At 58.0% G+C, this 15,629-nt stretch overlaps 6 protein-coding genes across 6 annotated transcripts; 4 read left to right on the forward strand and 2 right to left on the reverse strand.

The window, feature by feature from the left end:
* Nucleotides 1–457: 457 nt before the first annotated feature.
* On the forward strand, nucleotides 458–2,292 carry P884DRAFT_243071 (uncharacterized protein). Its single transcript, XM_069440300.1, has 4 exons — nucleotides 458–895; nucleotides 1,052–1,142; nucleotides 1,232–1,785; nucleotides 1,870–2,292. The coding sequence occupies exons 1-4, from the start codon at nucleotides 827–829 to the stop codon at nucleotides 1,981–1,983; spliced, it is 828 nt and encodes a 275-aa protein (XP_069297955.1). The 5' UTR covers nucleotides 458–826; the 3' UTR covers nucleotides 1,984–2,292.
* Nucleotides 2,293–2,537: 245 nt separating this feature from the next.
* On the forward strand, nucleotides 2,538–4,346 carry P884DRAFT_291993 (phosphoglycerate kinase). Its single transcript, XM_069444136.1, has 3 exons — nucleotides 2,538–2,920; nucleotides 2,961–3,402; nucleotides 3,465–4,346. The coding sequence occupies exons 1-3, from the start codon at nucleotides 2,855–2,857 to the stop codon at nucleotides 4,232–4,234; spliced, it is 1,278 nt and encodes a 425-aa protein (XP_069297956.1). The 5' UTR covers nucleotides 2,538–2,854; the 3' UTR covers nucleotides 4,235–4,346.
* A 258-nt stretch (nucleotides 4,347–4,604) lies between these two features.
* Nucleotides 4,605–5,262, reverse strand: P884DRAFT_19073 (DSS1/SEM1 family-domain-containing protein). The gene is made up of 3 exons (XM_069437535.1): nucleotides 5,048–5,262; nucleotides 4,795–4,906; nucleotides 4,605–4,696 (listed from the first exon to the last, which is right to left on the reverse strand). The coding sequence occupies exons 1-3, from the start codon at nucleotides 5,178–5,180 to the stop codon at nucleotides 4,690–4,692; spliced, it is 252 nt and encodes an 83-aa protein (XP_069297957.1). The 5' UTR covers nucleotides 5,181–5,262; the 3' UTR covers nucleotides 4,605–4,689.
* Nucleotides 5,263–6,316: 1,054 nt separating this feature from the next.
* Nucleotides 6,317–8,880, forward strand: P884DRAFT_199538 (uncharacterized protein; the record flags this gene model as incomplete). The annotated part of the gene is made up of 2 exons (XM_069438239.1): nucleotides 6,317–8,514; nucleotides 8,598–8,880. The coding sequence occupies 2 exons, from the start codon at nucleotides 6,317–6,319 to the stop codon at nucleotides 8,878–8,880; spliced, it is 2,481 nt and encodes an 826-aa protein (XP_069297958.1).
* A 201-nt stretch (nucleotides 8,881–9,081) lies between these two features.
* On the reverse strand, nucleotides 9,082–10,563 carry P884DRAFT_259414 (uncharacterized protein). Its single transcript, XM_069441343.1, has one exon. It carries the CDS (start codon nucleotides 10,343–10,345, stop codon nucleotides 9,509–9,511), a length of 837 nt encoding a protein of 278 aa, XP_069297959.1. The 5' UTR covers nucleotides 10,346–10,563; the 3' UTR covers nucleotides 9,082–9,508.
* Nucleotides 10,564–11,486: 923 nt separating this feature from the next.
* On the forward strand, nucleotides 11,487–15,195 carry P884DRAFT_223516 (uncharacterized protein). Its single transcript, XM_069439563.1, has 2 exons — nucleotides 11,487–13,864; nucleotides 13,974–15,195. Exons 1-2 carry the CDS (start codon nucleotides 11,956–11,958, stop codon nucleotides 15,017–15,019), a joined length of 2,955 nt encoding a protein of 984 aa, XP_069297960.1. The 5' UTR covers nucleotides 11,487–11,955; the 3' UTR covers nucleotides 15,020–15,195.
* Nucleotides 15,196–15,629: the final 434 nt, after the last annotated feature.

Below are 15,629 nucleotides of genomic sequence, written 5' to 3' on the forward strand. Positions count from 1 at the left end.
GCTGGTGACTCTTAGCTTGACACAGCGACCTCGCTGAACCCTAACCCATACGTTAAGCCGCATCAGCTTTGGCGCTGAGATGGTCTAGGCTGCAAGGTACCTTCGATATACTGACACTGACAATCGTTGCATCATGTTAGCTGATCTCTTGAGGACCATGAAAAGAGAACAATGAAAAAAAATTTTTCTGAGGGAGGGGCATAGGAGATAAACCTATCCCCGTTCGAGTGAGCACAGGAGCACCACAGAGGAGTCAGGATTACGGATACAGTGTTTTGTTGTCCGTAATCCGTACGGATTGCAATTGCTGTTAGAGATTTGCATGCGGGGAAGCACGGCAGGCGTTCCAGAACTGCAAGCAATTGTTGGTGGGCACCTGCGGGCAGCCGACAGTGCACGATCTTGTTGTGGTCACGCTGCTTTTGTTCTCGGCGGTCGGCACAGCCTCAAGGTGAGATGGCCATCTTCCAACTTTCCTTCGCCGCTGCCTCGCCGTGCTTTCAGCTGATCGGATTTGTCAACGCATCGAATATTTGATTGCTTTTTCTTGTTCAAAGGGGTGCACCCGAAAAGAACAGAGCTCGAGGTGCAAGCCAACAGTGACGCGCCTGCGCATCCCACTTCTGTGGGCCCTGGTTATCGGCCGCTAAAGGTCGTTTATCGTCGAGGCAGACAAGGCCCCCTGTGCCACCGGACGTCATCGATCCGTGCCATCATCCGGATTTCTCTGGGCTTCTCCAGCGGGCCTGGGAACTCGACCCCCGGAAAGTGATATACATTTTTCCCACTTCGCACACCAGGGCGGACACCTGGGTATTCGAGCGCAATGTCTTGGGAGTTGAACCGCCGGCGGTGGCTTCGAACAATCAACAGCAGGTTCATATATGGCCGAATCGTGAGTTCTTCCCGGGTCGTTCCTGGTTGTTGCGTGCTTCGATCCTATCCCTCTTATCCCTGGCTTAGATTCCGTCTCTCACCATCCATTTCTCGACCTTTGCACTATCATGCCCGCTGCAGTAGCAATCGCTGACCAGAACGTGCCAATCTTTAGCCGCTGTTGCATGCCATCGTCTTCTTCATCGAGATGGCCCTCTTCGCCCGGCTTACGAGCCGGTTCAACGCATACTACGATGAGCGACCACGTACGTTGCCACTTCCGCATCCTGTCGATGCCTCACGGACGGATCGACCCCTTCCTACTTCCGCGAGCGCTGCTAACGATAGCCAACAGTCCTTACAATGATGGTAACCAACTCCATCCTCGGCGGCATCGCGGACACGGTTGCCCAGACCATCACGTCCATCCGGGAGCGCGCCGTCCGCAAGCACCCGAAAGGTCGCCTGGACCCCCGCGAAGACGCCCTGACCATCGAGATCCACGAACTCGACCGCAAGAACCCCTTCAGCAACCGCGACCTGATTCCCGACTCTAAGTCCCTGCCGCCTCCCTTTGACTTCGAGCGCCTTACCCGCTTCATGGCCTACGGCTTTTGCATGGCTCCTATCCAGTTCCGCTGGTTCAAATTCCTCGAGCGCAGCTTCCCCATCACAAAGTCGGCTGCCTTCCTCCCGGCCATCCAGCGCGTCGCCTTTGATCAGCTGATCTTTGCCCCCTTCGGCGTTGCCGCCTTCTTCACCGTAATGACCATCGCCGAGGGCGGCGGTAAGAGAGAGGTGTTCCACAAGATGAGGGACATGTATGTGCCGACCCTCAAGGCCAACTACGTGCTCTGGCCTGCCGTGCAGGTCATCAACTTCCGCCTCATGCCGGTGCAGTTCCAACTGGTAAGAACCCCCCCCCCCCCAAAAAAAAAGCTTTGCGAGCCCGACCTGGAAATCCGTGCTAACGAGCTGCGTCTCCCTCTCTAGCCCTTCGTTTCGACAGTTGGAATCGCGTGGACGGCGTACCTCTCCCTCACGAATGCGGCTGAGAATGTTCAGGAACACCGCATTCCCGACAGAGCTGATATCCGGTTACCTTAAAATGCCGATGTTCATCAGGGTCTGGGCGTCTCACACTACTCGCAGAGCTCGCGGCGGGTGGTGTGATCTCTTTTGGGTATATCAAACGGGTTGGCGGGCTTGGAACGGCGGCACGCCGCGGTGGGTATGGGATTCTTCTGGGTTATCTTCCTTGCTCTCTGGGTCGCGAAACTGTATAAACTGGCATTGGGACGGCGGTTCTGAGCTTGCCCATTGGCGAATGGAGTTGGGGCAGGCTTTTTGTCTTTTCTGTTCTATTTTGTTTGTCTGAACAGCAATCAATGATACGTGATTCGACACTGATGATCTCCGAGATCTCGGTACGGAGTTCCCGACCGGTCCATGTACCTTCAGTGGTCGGCTTTCTGTCAAGGTTCCATGCGATTTGCTATCGAGGCGAACTGGCACAGCGTAGCCGAAAATCGGAGCTGGAGGCCGCTCCTTGATGGTCTGGGTCCAGGTAGCCAAGCGCATCCTTCAGCCCCAATAAGTTGGTTGGCTTCCCCGCCTTGCCGTTAAGAACATTGTTTTTGCCCTTGAAGTTTGCAACGGAAGGGGACATCATTTCATTTGTCTTGTTCTTTCGCCATCGAATCAGTTCGTATGGCGCTCGGGCTGCTCCTGATGATGGAGAGCTTCAACCAAAAAATCAGCCAACCATGTGTCGACGTCACAGCTCCGAGAATGGCCCCACCTACGTTTTATTACCCCTCTACCCCTCCATCAGACACTGCAAGGTCAGCTCATACTCGCTGCGTCTTTTTACAAGTACCTGCCACCGGGCCCAGAGAAGATCATAACTCTGTTTTCACCCTCGATTCTCCGACTAAAGGTCCTGTTCTGTCGCCAATTGCTCAGTAGAATCACCAAGATGTCTCTGGCCAACAAGCTCTCGATCACAGATGTCGACCTCAAGGGGAAGCGCGTCCTGATCCGCGTACGTCTCCGTGACGAGACTCAGCCGACGTCCCCGACAGCTAACGTGTGTTTCATCACAGGTCGACTTCAACGTCCCCCTGGATGCCGACAAGAAGGTGACCAACACCCAGCGCATCGTCGGTGCCGTCCCGACCATCAAGTATGCCATCGACAATGGCGCCAAGGCCGTGATCCTCATGTCGCACCTCGGCCGCCCGGACGGCAAGGTCAACCCCAAGTACTCGCTGAAGCCCGTTGTGCCCGAGCTCGAGAAGCTGCTGGGGAAGAGCGTGATCATGGCCCCCGACTGCGTCGGCCCGGAGGTTGAGGAGATCGTCAACAAGGCCGACAACGGCCAGGTCGTGCTCCTCGAGAACCTGCGCTTCCACATCGAAGAGGAGGGCAAGGGCACCGATGCCGAAGGCAACAAGATCAAGGCCGACAAGGCCAAGGTGGAAGAGTTCCGCAAGGGCTTGACCAAGCTTGGCGACATCTACATCAGTGCGCTTCTTCCTTTTGCCGTGCTCCGATCCGCCCCGTTGCTGACACAGTCGTGTGTGTAGACGATGCTTTCGGTACCGCGCACCGCGCCCACTCGTCCATGGTTGGCGTCGACCTCCCACAAAAGGCGGCCGGCTTCCTCATGAAGAAGGAGCTCGACTACTTTGCCCAGGCGCTCGAGGCGCCCAAGCGACCGTTCCTGGCCATCCTGGGCGGCGCCAAGGTGTCGGACAAGATTCAGCTCATCGACAACCTGCTGGACAAGGTCAACACGCTCGTCATCTGCGGCGGCATGGCCTTCACCTTCAAGAAGGTGCTCGACAACATGTCGATCGGCACATCGCTCTTCGACGAGGCTGGCGCCAAGACGGTCGGCGACCTCAAGCAGAAAGCCGAGAAGAACGGCGTCAAGCTGGTCCTCCCCGTCGACTACATCACGGCCGACAAGTTCGACAAGGACGCCAACACGGGCAAGGCCACCGACGCCGAGGGCATCCCCGACGGCTGGATGGGTCTCGACTGCGGCGAGGAGTCGGTCAAGCTCTACAAGGCCGCCATTGACGAGGCGCAGACCATCCTCTGGAACGGCCCGGCCGGCGTGTTCGAGTTCGACAAGTTCGCCTCGGGCACCAAGGCCACGCTCGACGCGGCCGTCGCGGCCGCCCAGAGCGGCAAGATTGTCATCATTGGCGGCGGCGATACCGCCACCGTTGCAGCCAAGTACGGCGTCGAGGACAAGCTCAGCCACGTGTCGACTGGCGGTGGCGCCAGCTTGGAGTTGCTCGAGGGCAAGGCCCTGCCGGGTGTTGTCGCTCTGAGTGAGCGCCAGTAGGTCTCGCCTCTGGGGACATAGAGAGAGAGAGAGAGAGAGAGAGAGAGATGAGAGTTAGGGGATCTTAGTAACGAAACTAGGAAGGCAATGCTTTGAATGACAGATTCCCCCTCGGTTGTAATTAGCCCTTCCTTGCGAGCAATTCTACGGAGTTCCTTTGCATCGTCCATGACCATCCCTCCCAAGGGAACCATCCATTCTTGGTTGCGCAACGAACGAGGCCCCAGTACGCCCAATCCACTCGTCTCCAGCTAGATACGTCATCATGAAGACTCTGGGCTTTCATGCGTGGAATCCGAATTCGATTCCTCGATATTGACGCTGTAACCTGGTCCTTTTAGCCACCCTATGCTACAGCGGACTGCCCTGATGGTACAATAAGAACTGCCGTCGCGTCGCCATGGAGCCTCGTATGTAGTATCAAAATCATCGCTTCTTCGCCGCCTCGACCTTCTTTAGCTCCTCCCTGTTGTAATTTGTCAGCATGACTGCGTTCTGCGGGAAGTACCAGAGGCAATGATGGACCGCTTGTGAAAGGGACTAAGGGAAAATGAACCTACTTGAGCTGCGCCGAGAAGTCGTCGGTTGTGTCGTCATCGTCCCACGACTCCTCCCATAGGTGTTGTCTCGCGCCGGCGCCGCTCGCGGCCTCTGTGTCTTCCGCTGCCCAGTCTGTGTTGTGTCCGAGTTAGCGTCCGTATCCGCACTTCAGCAGCATCGCCCTCTGTTCGACGTGTCCTCCCCCCCCTCTCCCCCCCCCCCCCCCCCCCCCCCCCCCCCCCCCCCCCCCCCCCCCCCTCTTGACTGACGTACCGTCGACCGGGAAATCCTCGAACTCGTCGTCCTCCTCTAGCGCGGCCGGCTTTTGTTCCGCAACCGGCTGCTGCTCTGTCTTGGCGTCGGCGACCTTGTCGTCTTTCTTCGTAGTAGATTGTGAGGATGCCATTGGGAATCACAGCGATGGCGTTTATGGAAGGAAGGGCGTTGGGCAGATCGTTGCACAGCCGAGCGTTTAGGGACCTTGTCGGATGGCAACCGAGATGACGAGGGCGAAATCGGGGTGCTCCGCGGCAGTTCTGGGTAGTATCGGGAAACACAGATCAAAGACGCTTATCGGCTTCTGGGGCGACGAGTTGGGATTGGTGTTTCAAGGTTGGCGATGTTGGCTGACGCGCACACCTCTTGGGGATGTGACTTGCGCAAAGGCGGGCTCGAGGTCAACGGGCAGCAACCATCCGCGGCGCTGCACGGACCATGTGGTGGGGTTATGATCAAAGTGCACGGAACTACCGGGGTAGTTAAGTCCAGCGTAATTAACCTAAATTTAAGAACAAACTCCGTACCTATTATCTGAACTGCTTCCGTCGCTCAGGCAGCGCCCAATTCCTTTCTATTTTATCAGTCATATCAAAGAATGCCATTTCTTTTAAAGGCACAGAAACATGTTCCAACATGCATACGGAATACAGATGTACGGATTACTTTAATAAGCGCCAACGACCGTGAAGGGTGTACCGCTCGCCAAGCCCCAGGCTGAAAGCTTGGCTGACACCTGATATAAGGTACCTATGACACTAAGGACTTGATCGCGTTATTGTCGGGGACCAAACTAAATCTGGCTGAAGAAAATGTAGATGGACTTTATTCTCGGATCTTCGCAAACTTGTCTCCCTTTTCCTGTCTCCAATTCGGACGTAAACAGAGCCGCTGTCCCCGATAACCAGCTTCTTTGGCGGGGATTGTTGGCGTTCTCGCCTTCCTTGCTCGGCAAGAACGAGGCGCGAAGGCAAGGGTAGGGTTGCTATAAGGCCGAACTCGAAGCTAACGGTCAGGTTGACCAAGCCGTTTCTCGCCCTCTCGCGACCGGCTTTGCCGGCGGGCGTCTAGAGTCGCGACATTTATTCTTCATCTCGCCCACTTCCCAAGTCTTCTGGACCTAATTTTCTTTTTTTTTTTTACTCCTGCAGTCCCCGCTTCATGCCTTTCAAGTCTTCGATTGCACTTCCCATTGCCACTCGTCGCCACCCTCCCTGATCCTGACCGGTAAGCCGCGCGTCGCGGCAACCTGAACCATCAGACACAATGTCGGCGCTCCGGTCATGGTTCCGTGGGTCTTCAGCCACACCGAGTTCCAAGCCCTCCTCGAAAGCGACAACTCCCGGTCAGCAGAGCCCCACTGGGAGCACCTCTTCCCTCAATGGCAAGACAAAACCACGGGTCTCCTCGGAGAGGCAAGAAACCAGCGACCTCGAAGATGCCATGACCGCCGCCGGACTCATCATGAACGATGATATCGACGGAGCGGAAGCTCTGCTGCGCCCCCGCGAGGACTCGTCCACCTTCCACAAACTCGGCATGGGCGTCTCGACATTTATTCGGAGCATTCTCGGTTTCGAAAAGGACATCATGGCCGAGGCAGCGAGGCGCCTGAACGAGACAGAAAGCAGGGCGTGGGACGACACAAAAAAGGCGCAGAAAGAGGCGGACGGGAGCGTCGGCAGGATTTACCCACCGGGCTCTGAATTCGCTCTCGTAAATGCCGAAGCGCAGTTGATGAACGCCGTGGTGGGAGTCATGCACGAAAGCTTGACCGAGGCCATCAAGGGGTTCTACAAGTTGCGAAAAGCCTATCTTACCCTCGAAGGTATCGTGGAGGCCGAGGCGCGGTATTTGCGCTCCATTGGACAGGACGGCGCAACATCGTCTTCTCCTCCGACAAGAAACAGCTCTTCTGACGACACGGTTTCCGGTCTACCCGACGGCCCTGTGTGTGATGAGCTCGAGGGAACACCAACAGCCAAGGATCGTGGTACCGGTGACCACGGATCATCGGGGACGGTTAAGGTGTCACAGACTCCCGAGGCTCAAGATGCAGCGTCACAAGATATGACACTCCTCGACGAAAAGCTGAAGAAGCTAGCCGCCGATGAGAGTTCCCGATCAAGTCCACTGTTGCTGCCGGTCTCTCAAAACCCGAAGGGAGACGGAAAACTAACCCCTAGTAGCATCGCGCTGGACCAGCTCAACACGGCCGGTGCGGACAAATCTCTCTTCAAGTCCTCGATCGAGATTTTTGTCCACAGCGGCGCAAACATGTGCTTCGGTATCCTCCTACTCATTCTTTCAATGGTACCTCCGGCCTTCTCCCGCCTGTTGTCCGTCATTGGTTTCAAGGGCGACCGCGACAGGGGGTTGAAGATGCTCTGGCAGTCTACCAAGTTCCCCAACATCAACGGAGCCATGGCCGCGCTCGTCCTTCTCAACTACTACAACACGTTCCTCGGGATGGCCGACATCCTGCCTCCCGAATACGACGTCGACGACTCTTCCACCTCATCCTCCCATTCGGGCGGCAGCAACGGTGCTTCCTCCAACAGCGGCACCAGCACCAGCAGCACCAGCAGCACCAGTAGTAACAGTAGTAACAGTAGCGAGAGCGAGAGCGACTTCGAGGCAGTCGGCTACCCCCGAGAGAGATGCGCCGCTCTCCTCGCGGCCATGCGCGAGCGGTACCCGGAGTCGCGGCTCTGGCGGCTGGAGGAGGCGCGGATGCTGGCCAACGGGCGGCAGCTGGACGAGGCGATCGAGCGGCTGTCGGCCAACATGGACAGCAGGATGCGGCAGATCACGGCGCTCAACAATTTCGAGCTGAGCATGAGCTCCATGTACGTGCTCGACTGGCCGGCCATGCGCGACAACTTTTTGCGCTGCGTCGAGCTCAACACCTGGAGCCACGCTCTCTATTACTACATCGCCGGCTGCGCCGAGATCGAGATGTACCGCGACGCCTTCCACAAGGTGGCAGCGCTTCCGGCCGGGGGGGACGCGGCGGCCGAGAGGAGCGTCCTCCTGACGGAGGCACAGAAGCACAAGAAGGCGGCCGAGGAGTACCTGCGCAAGGCGCCCACGGTGGCCGGCAAGAAGCGGTTCATGGCGAGGCAGCTGCCGTTCGAGGTGTTTGTGAGCCGCAAGCTGCTCAAGTGGGAGGAGCGCGCCAAGGCGGCCGGGGTCGACCTCGCAGACGCGGTGGCGGTCAGCCCGGCGATGGAGATGATCTACCTCTGGAACGGCAGCAAGCGGATGGGGACCAAGCATCTCGAGAGGGCGAGGACCCTGCTGGCATGGGAGCGCTGCACGGCGCCGGCGGACAAAGTGGCCAAGTTTCGGGAGGAAAAGGACGAGGATGCCATCGCCTTGCTGGCCGAATGCGCGCTCTTGAGGCACCTGGGCAAGGGCGCCGAGGCCAAGGCCTTGGTCGAGCCCCTGTTGACAATGGACAAGTGAGTATTATATATATATATATATATATATCCTTCTCCTCGGCTCTGACTTGCATATTCTAATATCCCTTTTTCTTGTGTAGGTCCTTGTTTAAGGGTCACACGAGAGACGACTACTGCTTGGCTGCGGCTCACTACGAGGTGGCTGCGGTGGCCTGGATGGATGTCTGCGATCGGGAAAGCTGGCCCAAGGGCACTGTCGACGAAATCCAGGCTTTCCGGAGACAGAAAGCTGATGAATGCCGGCAATATCTCGATAAGGTCTCCAAGTGGGAGGGCTTCGTGCTGGACGCTCGGTTTGGACTGAGGGTGAAGGCGGGCATGGAGACTGTGGCATGGCTGAGGGCAAAGAAGGGATGGGAGTGACCGGCCGGGCTCAGGGCCTTGCTTGTCAGGCGTGCATTACATACCCTATGCTGCAATGCAGATGCAGAAGCGGCGTGGACTTGGGATACACATAGAGGTTTTTTTTTTTTTTTTTTTTTTTTTTTTTTTTTTTTTTTTTTTTTTTTTTGGGAATAGACGGTTTCGTCGTCGACCCTGGCTCTAGACGGAATGGGCGGATATCTGCGGTGTGCTGGGTACTTCCATCTAGTACGGTAGCTAAGTAGGGGCACGACGATGGTCTATTAGAAAGGGAGGCGAAGAGAGCTCGGACATAGAGTAGAGCAATGACGATAGTTTGTAGATAGCTTCAAAGTAAATTGTCCCTAGGTTACGGCGTGATATCGCGACCTCCGGCACTATCTCGAGTAACTTTGGGGAAAAAAAAGGATTCCTCCTTTCCAATAAGTTAAAGACCAAAACCATCACCTACGGAGAAGACCATTAAAAGACCGCCAACTAGAAGCCATGTCGAACGACTAGCTAATGTAAGGTAGGGGCGCATAGGACTTGAAAGGGCAAGGGACGTGAAGGGAAAAAAAGAGCGAACCAGGGGATATAGCCTTATCCATGCAGAACAAAAAAGGCACCTTTGTCTTGAGAGGGGCCGCTAGGGTTCCCGGGGGTTTGTGAAAGGTCTGGTTGAAGCTGAGGCATCGCTGCCTGGCGGCTCTTGTTCTGCAAGTTTCTCTGCTTCCATAGCCTTCCACAGATTCCAGATGGTTGGGCGCTGCGATGATGGCGTTGAGCGAGTCCGAACCCTCCATTCCAACCTGGTATTATTAGAAAACTCTTCCGAGAGGCGACTCTTGTGTACGACTGGTATATTCGGGCGTTGCTCGAGCCTTGGCTGGCGTCCTTCGGCCCCGTGACCCGCGGCGAGTGGTTCCTTGAACTTGGAGAAGTTGTCCCCATTCAAACCAAGGATCACCTCTAACCTTTCGATGGCTCTCTCAAAATCGCTGGCTTCCGGTCGTGTCTCGTCCTCGTCCTGCGGCGTAAAGAGTTGAATGTCGTAGAACGAAATGAGATACGATAGCATCTGTATCTCGGCGTCGTTTGATGGGTGCAATAACTTATAGAAAGCCCCGACGCTGCCAGGAAATAGGGCGGGGTCTGGATTGATGATGCCTTTGAGTGGGTCGTAGGCAGGAACGGGTGAGATCGGTAGGTACGAATGCTTCAGCATATAGTTCTGGAGGCGGGCTGCGGTGCGCCGGGAGTCTAGTTGGACCTCGACGAGGAAGTCGCGGAACATGCCGAATTCGGCTGCGACAGTCTGCTCCACGCCGTAGAGTCTCTGCTCTACGCCGTCGAGTCTCTGCTCCACGCCGTCGAGTCTCTGGCGAATAGCGCCAAACTCTCGTCCGAGTTGTTCATCTTGAGAGTTGCGGATTCTGACGAAGTCATCCCAGGAGACAAAGTCGTTTGACGTGATTGCAGCCATGGTAACGGCCTTTAGGTTGACACGGTTGTCGCAGTCGGTGCGTCGCAGTACAGTTGGGCGGCGAAAGGAGGTGGGGAGGATGGGCCAAAGGGCCAGAATCGACAGACCCCTAACCCTGGCCAATTCTCTCCTTTTGTAAACCAAGCAGTACGGAGTAACTGACCAAGCCGTCACGTGTGTTACGACTAGAAATGCGGCTGTCTGGCGCTGTTGACACCAGAGACTGCGTTTGCTGGTTGGTCGTTGTGTTCATTGTACGGACGTACAGTACATAGTTACCCTGCACTGCGCTGCCTCCACTCTGCGGAGACGCTGCATTTGCAGGTTGCGCACAAGTCCGAACTAGGCAGGACATCGCAGGGCATTTATTTCCACGGGGGTGCGCAGGTCCGGGGCCTTTAGGCGAAATGCCCTGTGAATCGCTCGTAACAAGGCTCGTGAGACTTAGCAAATGCGACAATAAAGACTTTACCCTTGCTTCCAGGTGACTCTAGAGGTTATATCGAAATCTATAGGGTAGCGTGCGCATTGTCTTGTCCTGCCCTGGAGGGTCGTCCGAAGTACGGATTACAGAGCAAGCTTTCTCTCGCACGCAGTACGGAGTAACTAACATACGGATTAGAGATTTGGTGATCTAATTTGGGCAATGCAGCGGGTTAGTTACTTTTCCTGCGGGTTGTAATTCAGGGGTTCAGAGCATGGGCCACCACCCTCATCAAAGGTCAAAGCGCACCTCACCTCCCTCTGGGCTACGGAGCAGTCCGAGGCTTCTCACAGTTCTCTGCTGCGAATTCGATAAGCCGAGAGTCAGCTGCTCCTGGTGAGCAGATGTGGGTTGATCAACGACGGCAACCTTGCCTTGGGCCTTTAGCAGACCCGAGGTTTCTTTGACGGCGCAAATCGACAGATTCCACGAATCTGGCACGGCCCAATAGAACCCGCAAAAGCTTAGTGCATGGGGTACGGAGTACATTGAGTGCCTCAGATCTGAACTCCACATTGCCGACCGCTTCCGCTGCTTTTACTCGTCGCTCGCCCGAAGGGACAACTTTGGCGGCTTCTCCCTCAGCAAACAGCTAACGTTAACACCTTGGTGCTGCTGCGTGGCGCACCTAGTTCTCCACTCGGTTTCACTCGGAATCCGGCTGAGCACATCGTCTGCTGACAACTGAGTCGCCTCGCTCGTCGCTTGCCGCTTGCCGCATGCGACGGCCGGCGTCGTTCGTCTTGTGCTCGAAACCTGTCGGACGCGCTGAGATCTAGCCCGTGGCTTTTGCCAATCCGCCTTCTCTGCCATAGTTATTTGTCTGCACTAGGCACTGAAATCTGGATTTGCAGGGAGTCGTTCTCGACGCCGCCCGGTCCTTCCTGCATGCAAGTTTGCACCTGCAGGACCCGGTCTCGACCAATTCCAAGAGTTTGCTTTTGTGCTGCATGCACAACGAGACAGAGCCGGCAATCCTGAACCGCCCTGACTGAAACTTGGATACGCACGTGTCGGCTAGCAACCCCTGGGAGACATCTGCCAACTGGACTCTTCCGATTAAACCGGTTAGCGACTGCACCCAGCCGAGTCGATCCGCGCCGCAGGCGCCGGCCTTCCCGCCATAATGGATCAGTTCTCCCTTTCGGCCGCCCCGCCACCCATTCCTCGCAGATCTAGTGAGCGCGAACGTGTCCGGTCCGGCAACCAATCTCCCGACCGCCGCCTGCGTGATTCTTCTTCTTCTTACCCTGCCAAAGCCGCCAGGCCGAGGCGCGACCGAGACTACGACGACGTCTTCGCCGACTGGACTAGCCGAAATCGCGAGCGGCACGCCGACCGCCACCGCCGGGATCAAGAAGACGACCAAGTCGGCCCCCTGCCGCCCGCGTCCCCCGAGGTCATCTCGTCCCTCATCACGTCCCTGTCCACCATCTCCAGGCCGGTGAGCAATCACTTCGACGGCCCCTCATACCTCAGCCCTATAGGCGTGGGCAGCCCCGTCTCTCTGTCGCCCGTGAGCTCGCCCGCCGGTGGCTCGTTTGGTGTCGACTACGGTGCCTACTCGAAGCCGTCGCTCAAGGAGCTGGAGGAAGAGGATGTGCCCCTAGAGGATCTTCCAGCCAGCGCCCCGGTCGTTCGGACGTCCAAACCACCCAGCGGCCTGTCGCCCGTGACCGGCCCTAGGTCCCCCAAGAGCCCGAGCGCCCGCGATTCGTCCGGCTTCAGAGGCATCCTCTCGCGCCGGAGCAGCGGCGCCCTGTCCCGCCCGTCGAGCAAAGGATCGATAACGTCCGGCGCCGAGAGCATCGGCAAGCTCAGCATCGAGCGTAGCCAGGAACCTCTCTCGCCCGCGGCCGAAGGACACGGCCTCAAGAACCAACAATCGCACGACAGCTGGGGAAAGAAAGGTGGTCGGAACCAGCGCGGCCTTATGTACATGACCAGCAAGGAGAGGCTGCGAGAGAAGGAGGCCGACAAGAAGCGAGCCAGCATCGGTACGGGAGGAGGAACCGGCAAGAGACTCAGCGCGGCCAGCGGGCCCACGACGCCGCGTCTCGATCCGCTGTCCGCGGACTCTGTCATCGATGAGGAGCCGGCGGGAGACTTTTCCCTTGGGCTAGATGGTGGTCCGATCGATGCCTTTGCAGACCCTCGGCTGATACCCGCCAGGGATTCATCGCTAGGGAGGAAGAAGAGATCATCAGCTAGAGCATCTCGAACGTCGAAACGGGATAGCGAGAGCGGCGGTTACGGTGCGATCCCGGAGCTCGAGGAACAACCTAACGGGAATTCGGGCTGGCGAGGCGACTCGACCAATCGGCGGAGCTCCAAGAACCGCGGGGGACTCGATCCTTTGAGTCTCACTGTTAGCTTGCCGCCGGACCCGGCTTCTCCGAACAATCGACGCGTCTCCGCCACGAGCCCATCCACACCCGCGGCCGGCATGTTTCCGGACATTGACCTCGACGACGGCGCCCCTTCCCCTGCTGTCGCCCAGGGGCGCCGTCGGGATCGGGAAGCTAGCGCCGAGTACCGGCGGCGGTCCGGCCGGCACACCCCCGATCCGTTTGGTGGCTACGCGAGTGAAGGAGGGGGGACGTCGGACAAGAAAAAGCGAAGCAGCTCTAAGCTCAGGCGGCTGTCGGGGGCACCAAGCCCGACGCCGGATAGCGCAGAACAGGGCACTGCGACAGGGAACAACAGGCACAGCGACCAGCCACACGTGGCCTATGAGCGGCCGCGGAGCGCCGACAGTATCGACGAAGCGGTGGAAAAGTATCTATGCAGCCCGCGGCTGAGCCAGAAGATCAGGCACCCTCAGAGCGGTCGGATCGTCAGCTTTAGCGAGGTTGGGGACCCGAACGGGAGCGCCGTCTTCTGCTGCGTCGGCATGGGCCTAACAAGATACATCACCGCTTTCTACGACGAGTTGGCCCTGACTCTCAAGCTGCGTCTGATAACCCCCGATCGTCCTGGAGTCGGCGACAGTGAGCCGTATGCCGAGGGCACCGCAACGCCTCTAAGTTGGCCCGGTATGTCCCCATCACTTCATCTCTCTGTTCACACCGGCCACCCCCCCCCCCCCCCCCTTCCCCCCCTTTCCTTCTTCATTGCAGAGCTCTGACTGACTAGTATCGCCAGATGACGTGTATGCCATTTGTCAAGCACTCAAGATCACCAAGTTCTCTATCCTTGCACACTCCGCCGGTGCCATCTATGCGCTGGCGACCGCTCTCCGCATGCCCCAACACATTCGGGGCAGGATACATCTACTCGCGCCCTGGATACCGCCGTCTCAGATGAACGTAGTCGGAGCCAGCGACAAGACGCCGTTGCCACCGACGAACGCCATCCCCACTAGCCAGAGGATATTAAGAGCCCTCCCGACACCGATTCTCAAAGCCGCCAACAGCAGTTTCATGACGGCAACCAGCTCAAGCATCACCAGCTCGCTGCCAAAGCAGAAGCGGGTCAAGCGAGACAAGAGGGGCAACGGGGCCGGGACCAGGGATAACAAGGATCAGCCGAAGGGCATGTTCCATGCAGCGCTTGAGAACAAGGAGAACCTAAACCCCGATAACGTGAATAGCAAATACTCCACCATTCCAGCAGCGGCCGACGAGGATGCAAACGGGGGGGGTCCCGAGGGGCCGAACGCCGCTGCCGGCGCGCCCCAGACGCACGGCATCGGCCACCGCCACTTCCGCCCTAGCGTGTCCCGGCAGGGGTCCAACCCGCGGCGGGAGTCGGAGGATCCCATCCTCCCGGCGAGTGCGCAGATCGAGGACCGCGAGCGGCAGGAGCTGTATGACAACCGCCTGACGCACGCGATCTGGCAGCTCGCGACGACGGGCGCCAACCCTGCCGTCGATCTGCTGGTGTGCCTAGAGCGGCGGCACACCATCGGCTTCCGCTACGTCGACATCACCAGGCCGGTCGTGATCCACCACGGCAGCCGGGACACGCGGGTGCCGGTGGAGAACGTGCGGTGGCTCGGCAAGACGATGCGCCGGTGCGAGGTGCGGGTGCTCGAGGGCGAGGGCCACGGTCTGATGGCGAGCGCCCAGGTCATGGGCAGCGTGCTCATGGAGATCAGCAGGGAGTGGGAGGAATGGTCGCGGGTCACGGGGGCGACCAAGAGAGAGCACGAGAGGGCGAGGAGAAACACGGTCGGACAGGGGAAGTAATAATAATTAAGCGGTCCGCCACCACCACGGGCTCGGGCTTTGTTGATTTCTGGGACTCCTTTTTTCCACACAGTCATCATGGTGAATTGGTCATGGTTTTATTATACCCCCCCCGTTTTGGAGTAACGTTTAGAGAGACGTTCATGTATGATATAATTTCTAATAGTCAAACAAACAAGGGTTCTTTGCATGGCAGCCTCTTCGCGCTGCCCATTGCGAGGTGGTCATGGGGAAGGGCGGTGTCGGCCGTTCCGTCGACAAAGGACAATAACTAGGCCGCGTCCGTTCGCCCAACTCCACGCAGTCTTGGGGCCCTTGGGCCCCTGAGACGGACCAGACGCCATCAGTCCGCGCCTGCTCCCCGAACCCGGTCAGGATCAGGGGCAGCTTCCACCAGCTGCTTCCCCGGACGGGGGGCCTGGAGGCGCGTCATCGTGCGCACCCTTGGCGAGGGCGCCGCCGCTGTTTTCGCCACTTTCTCCGTCCCGACCCCGGCCGCCGTCCGCTCCGCCCCCGACCTGCTGCATCATCGTCCCCCGGTGTCAAGGGGGTGGAGTAGAGTATATATATGCTGCACTCGGATAGCAGGTGTGGCGTTCCATGGACCCCT

Source organism: Thermothelomyces heterothallicus, assembly GCF_042370625.1.
Source record: "Thermothelomyces heterothallicus CBS 202.75 unplaced genomic scaffold P884_scaffold_10, whole genome shotgun sequence".
Lineage (NCBI taxonomy): Eukaryota > Fungi > Ascomycota > Sordariomycetes > Sordariales > Chaetomiaceae > Thermothelomyces > Thermothelomyces heterothallicus.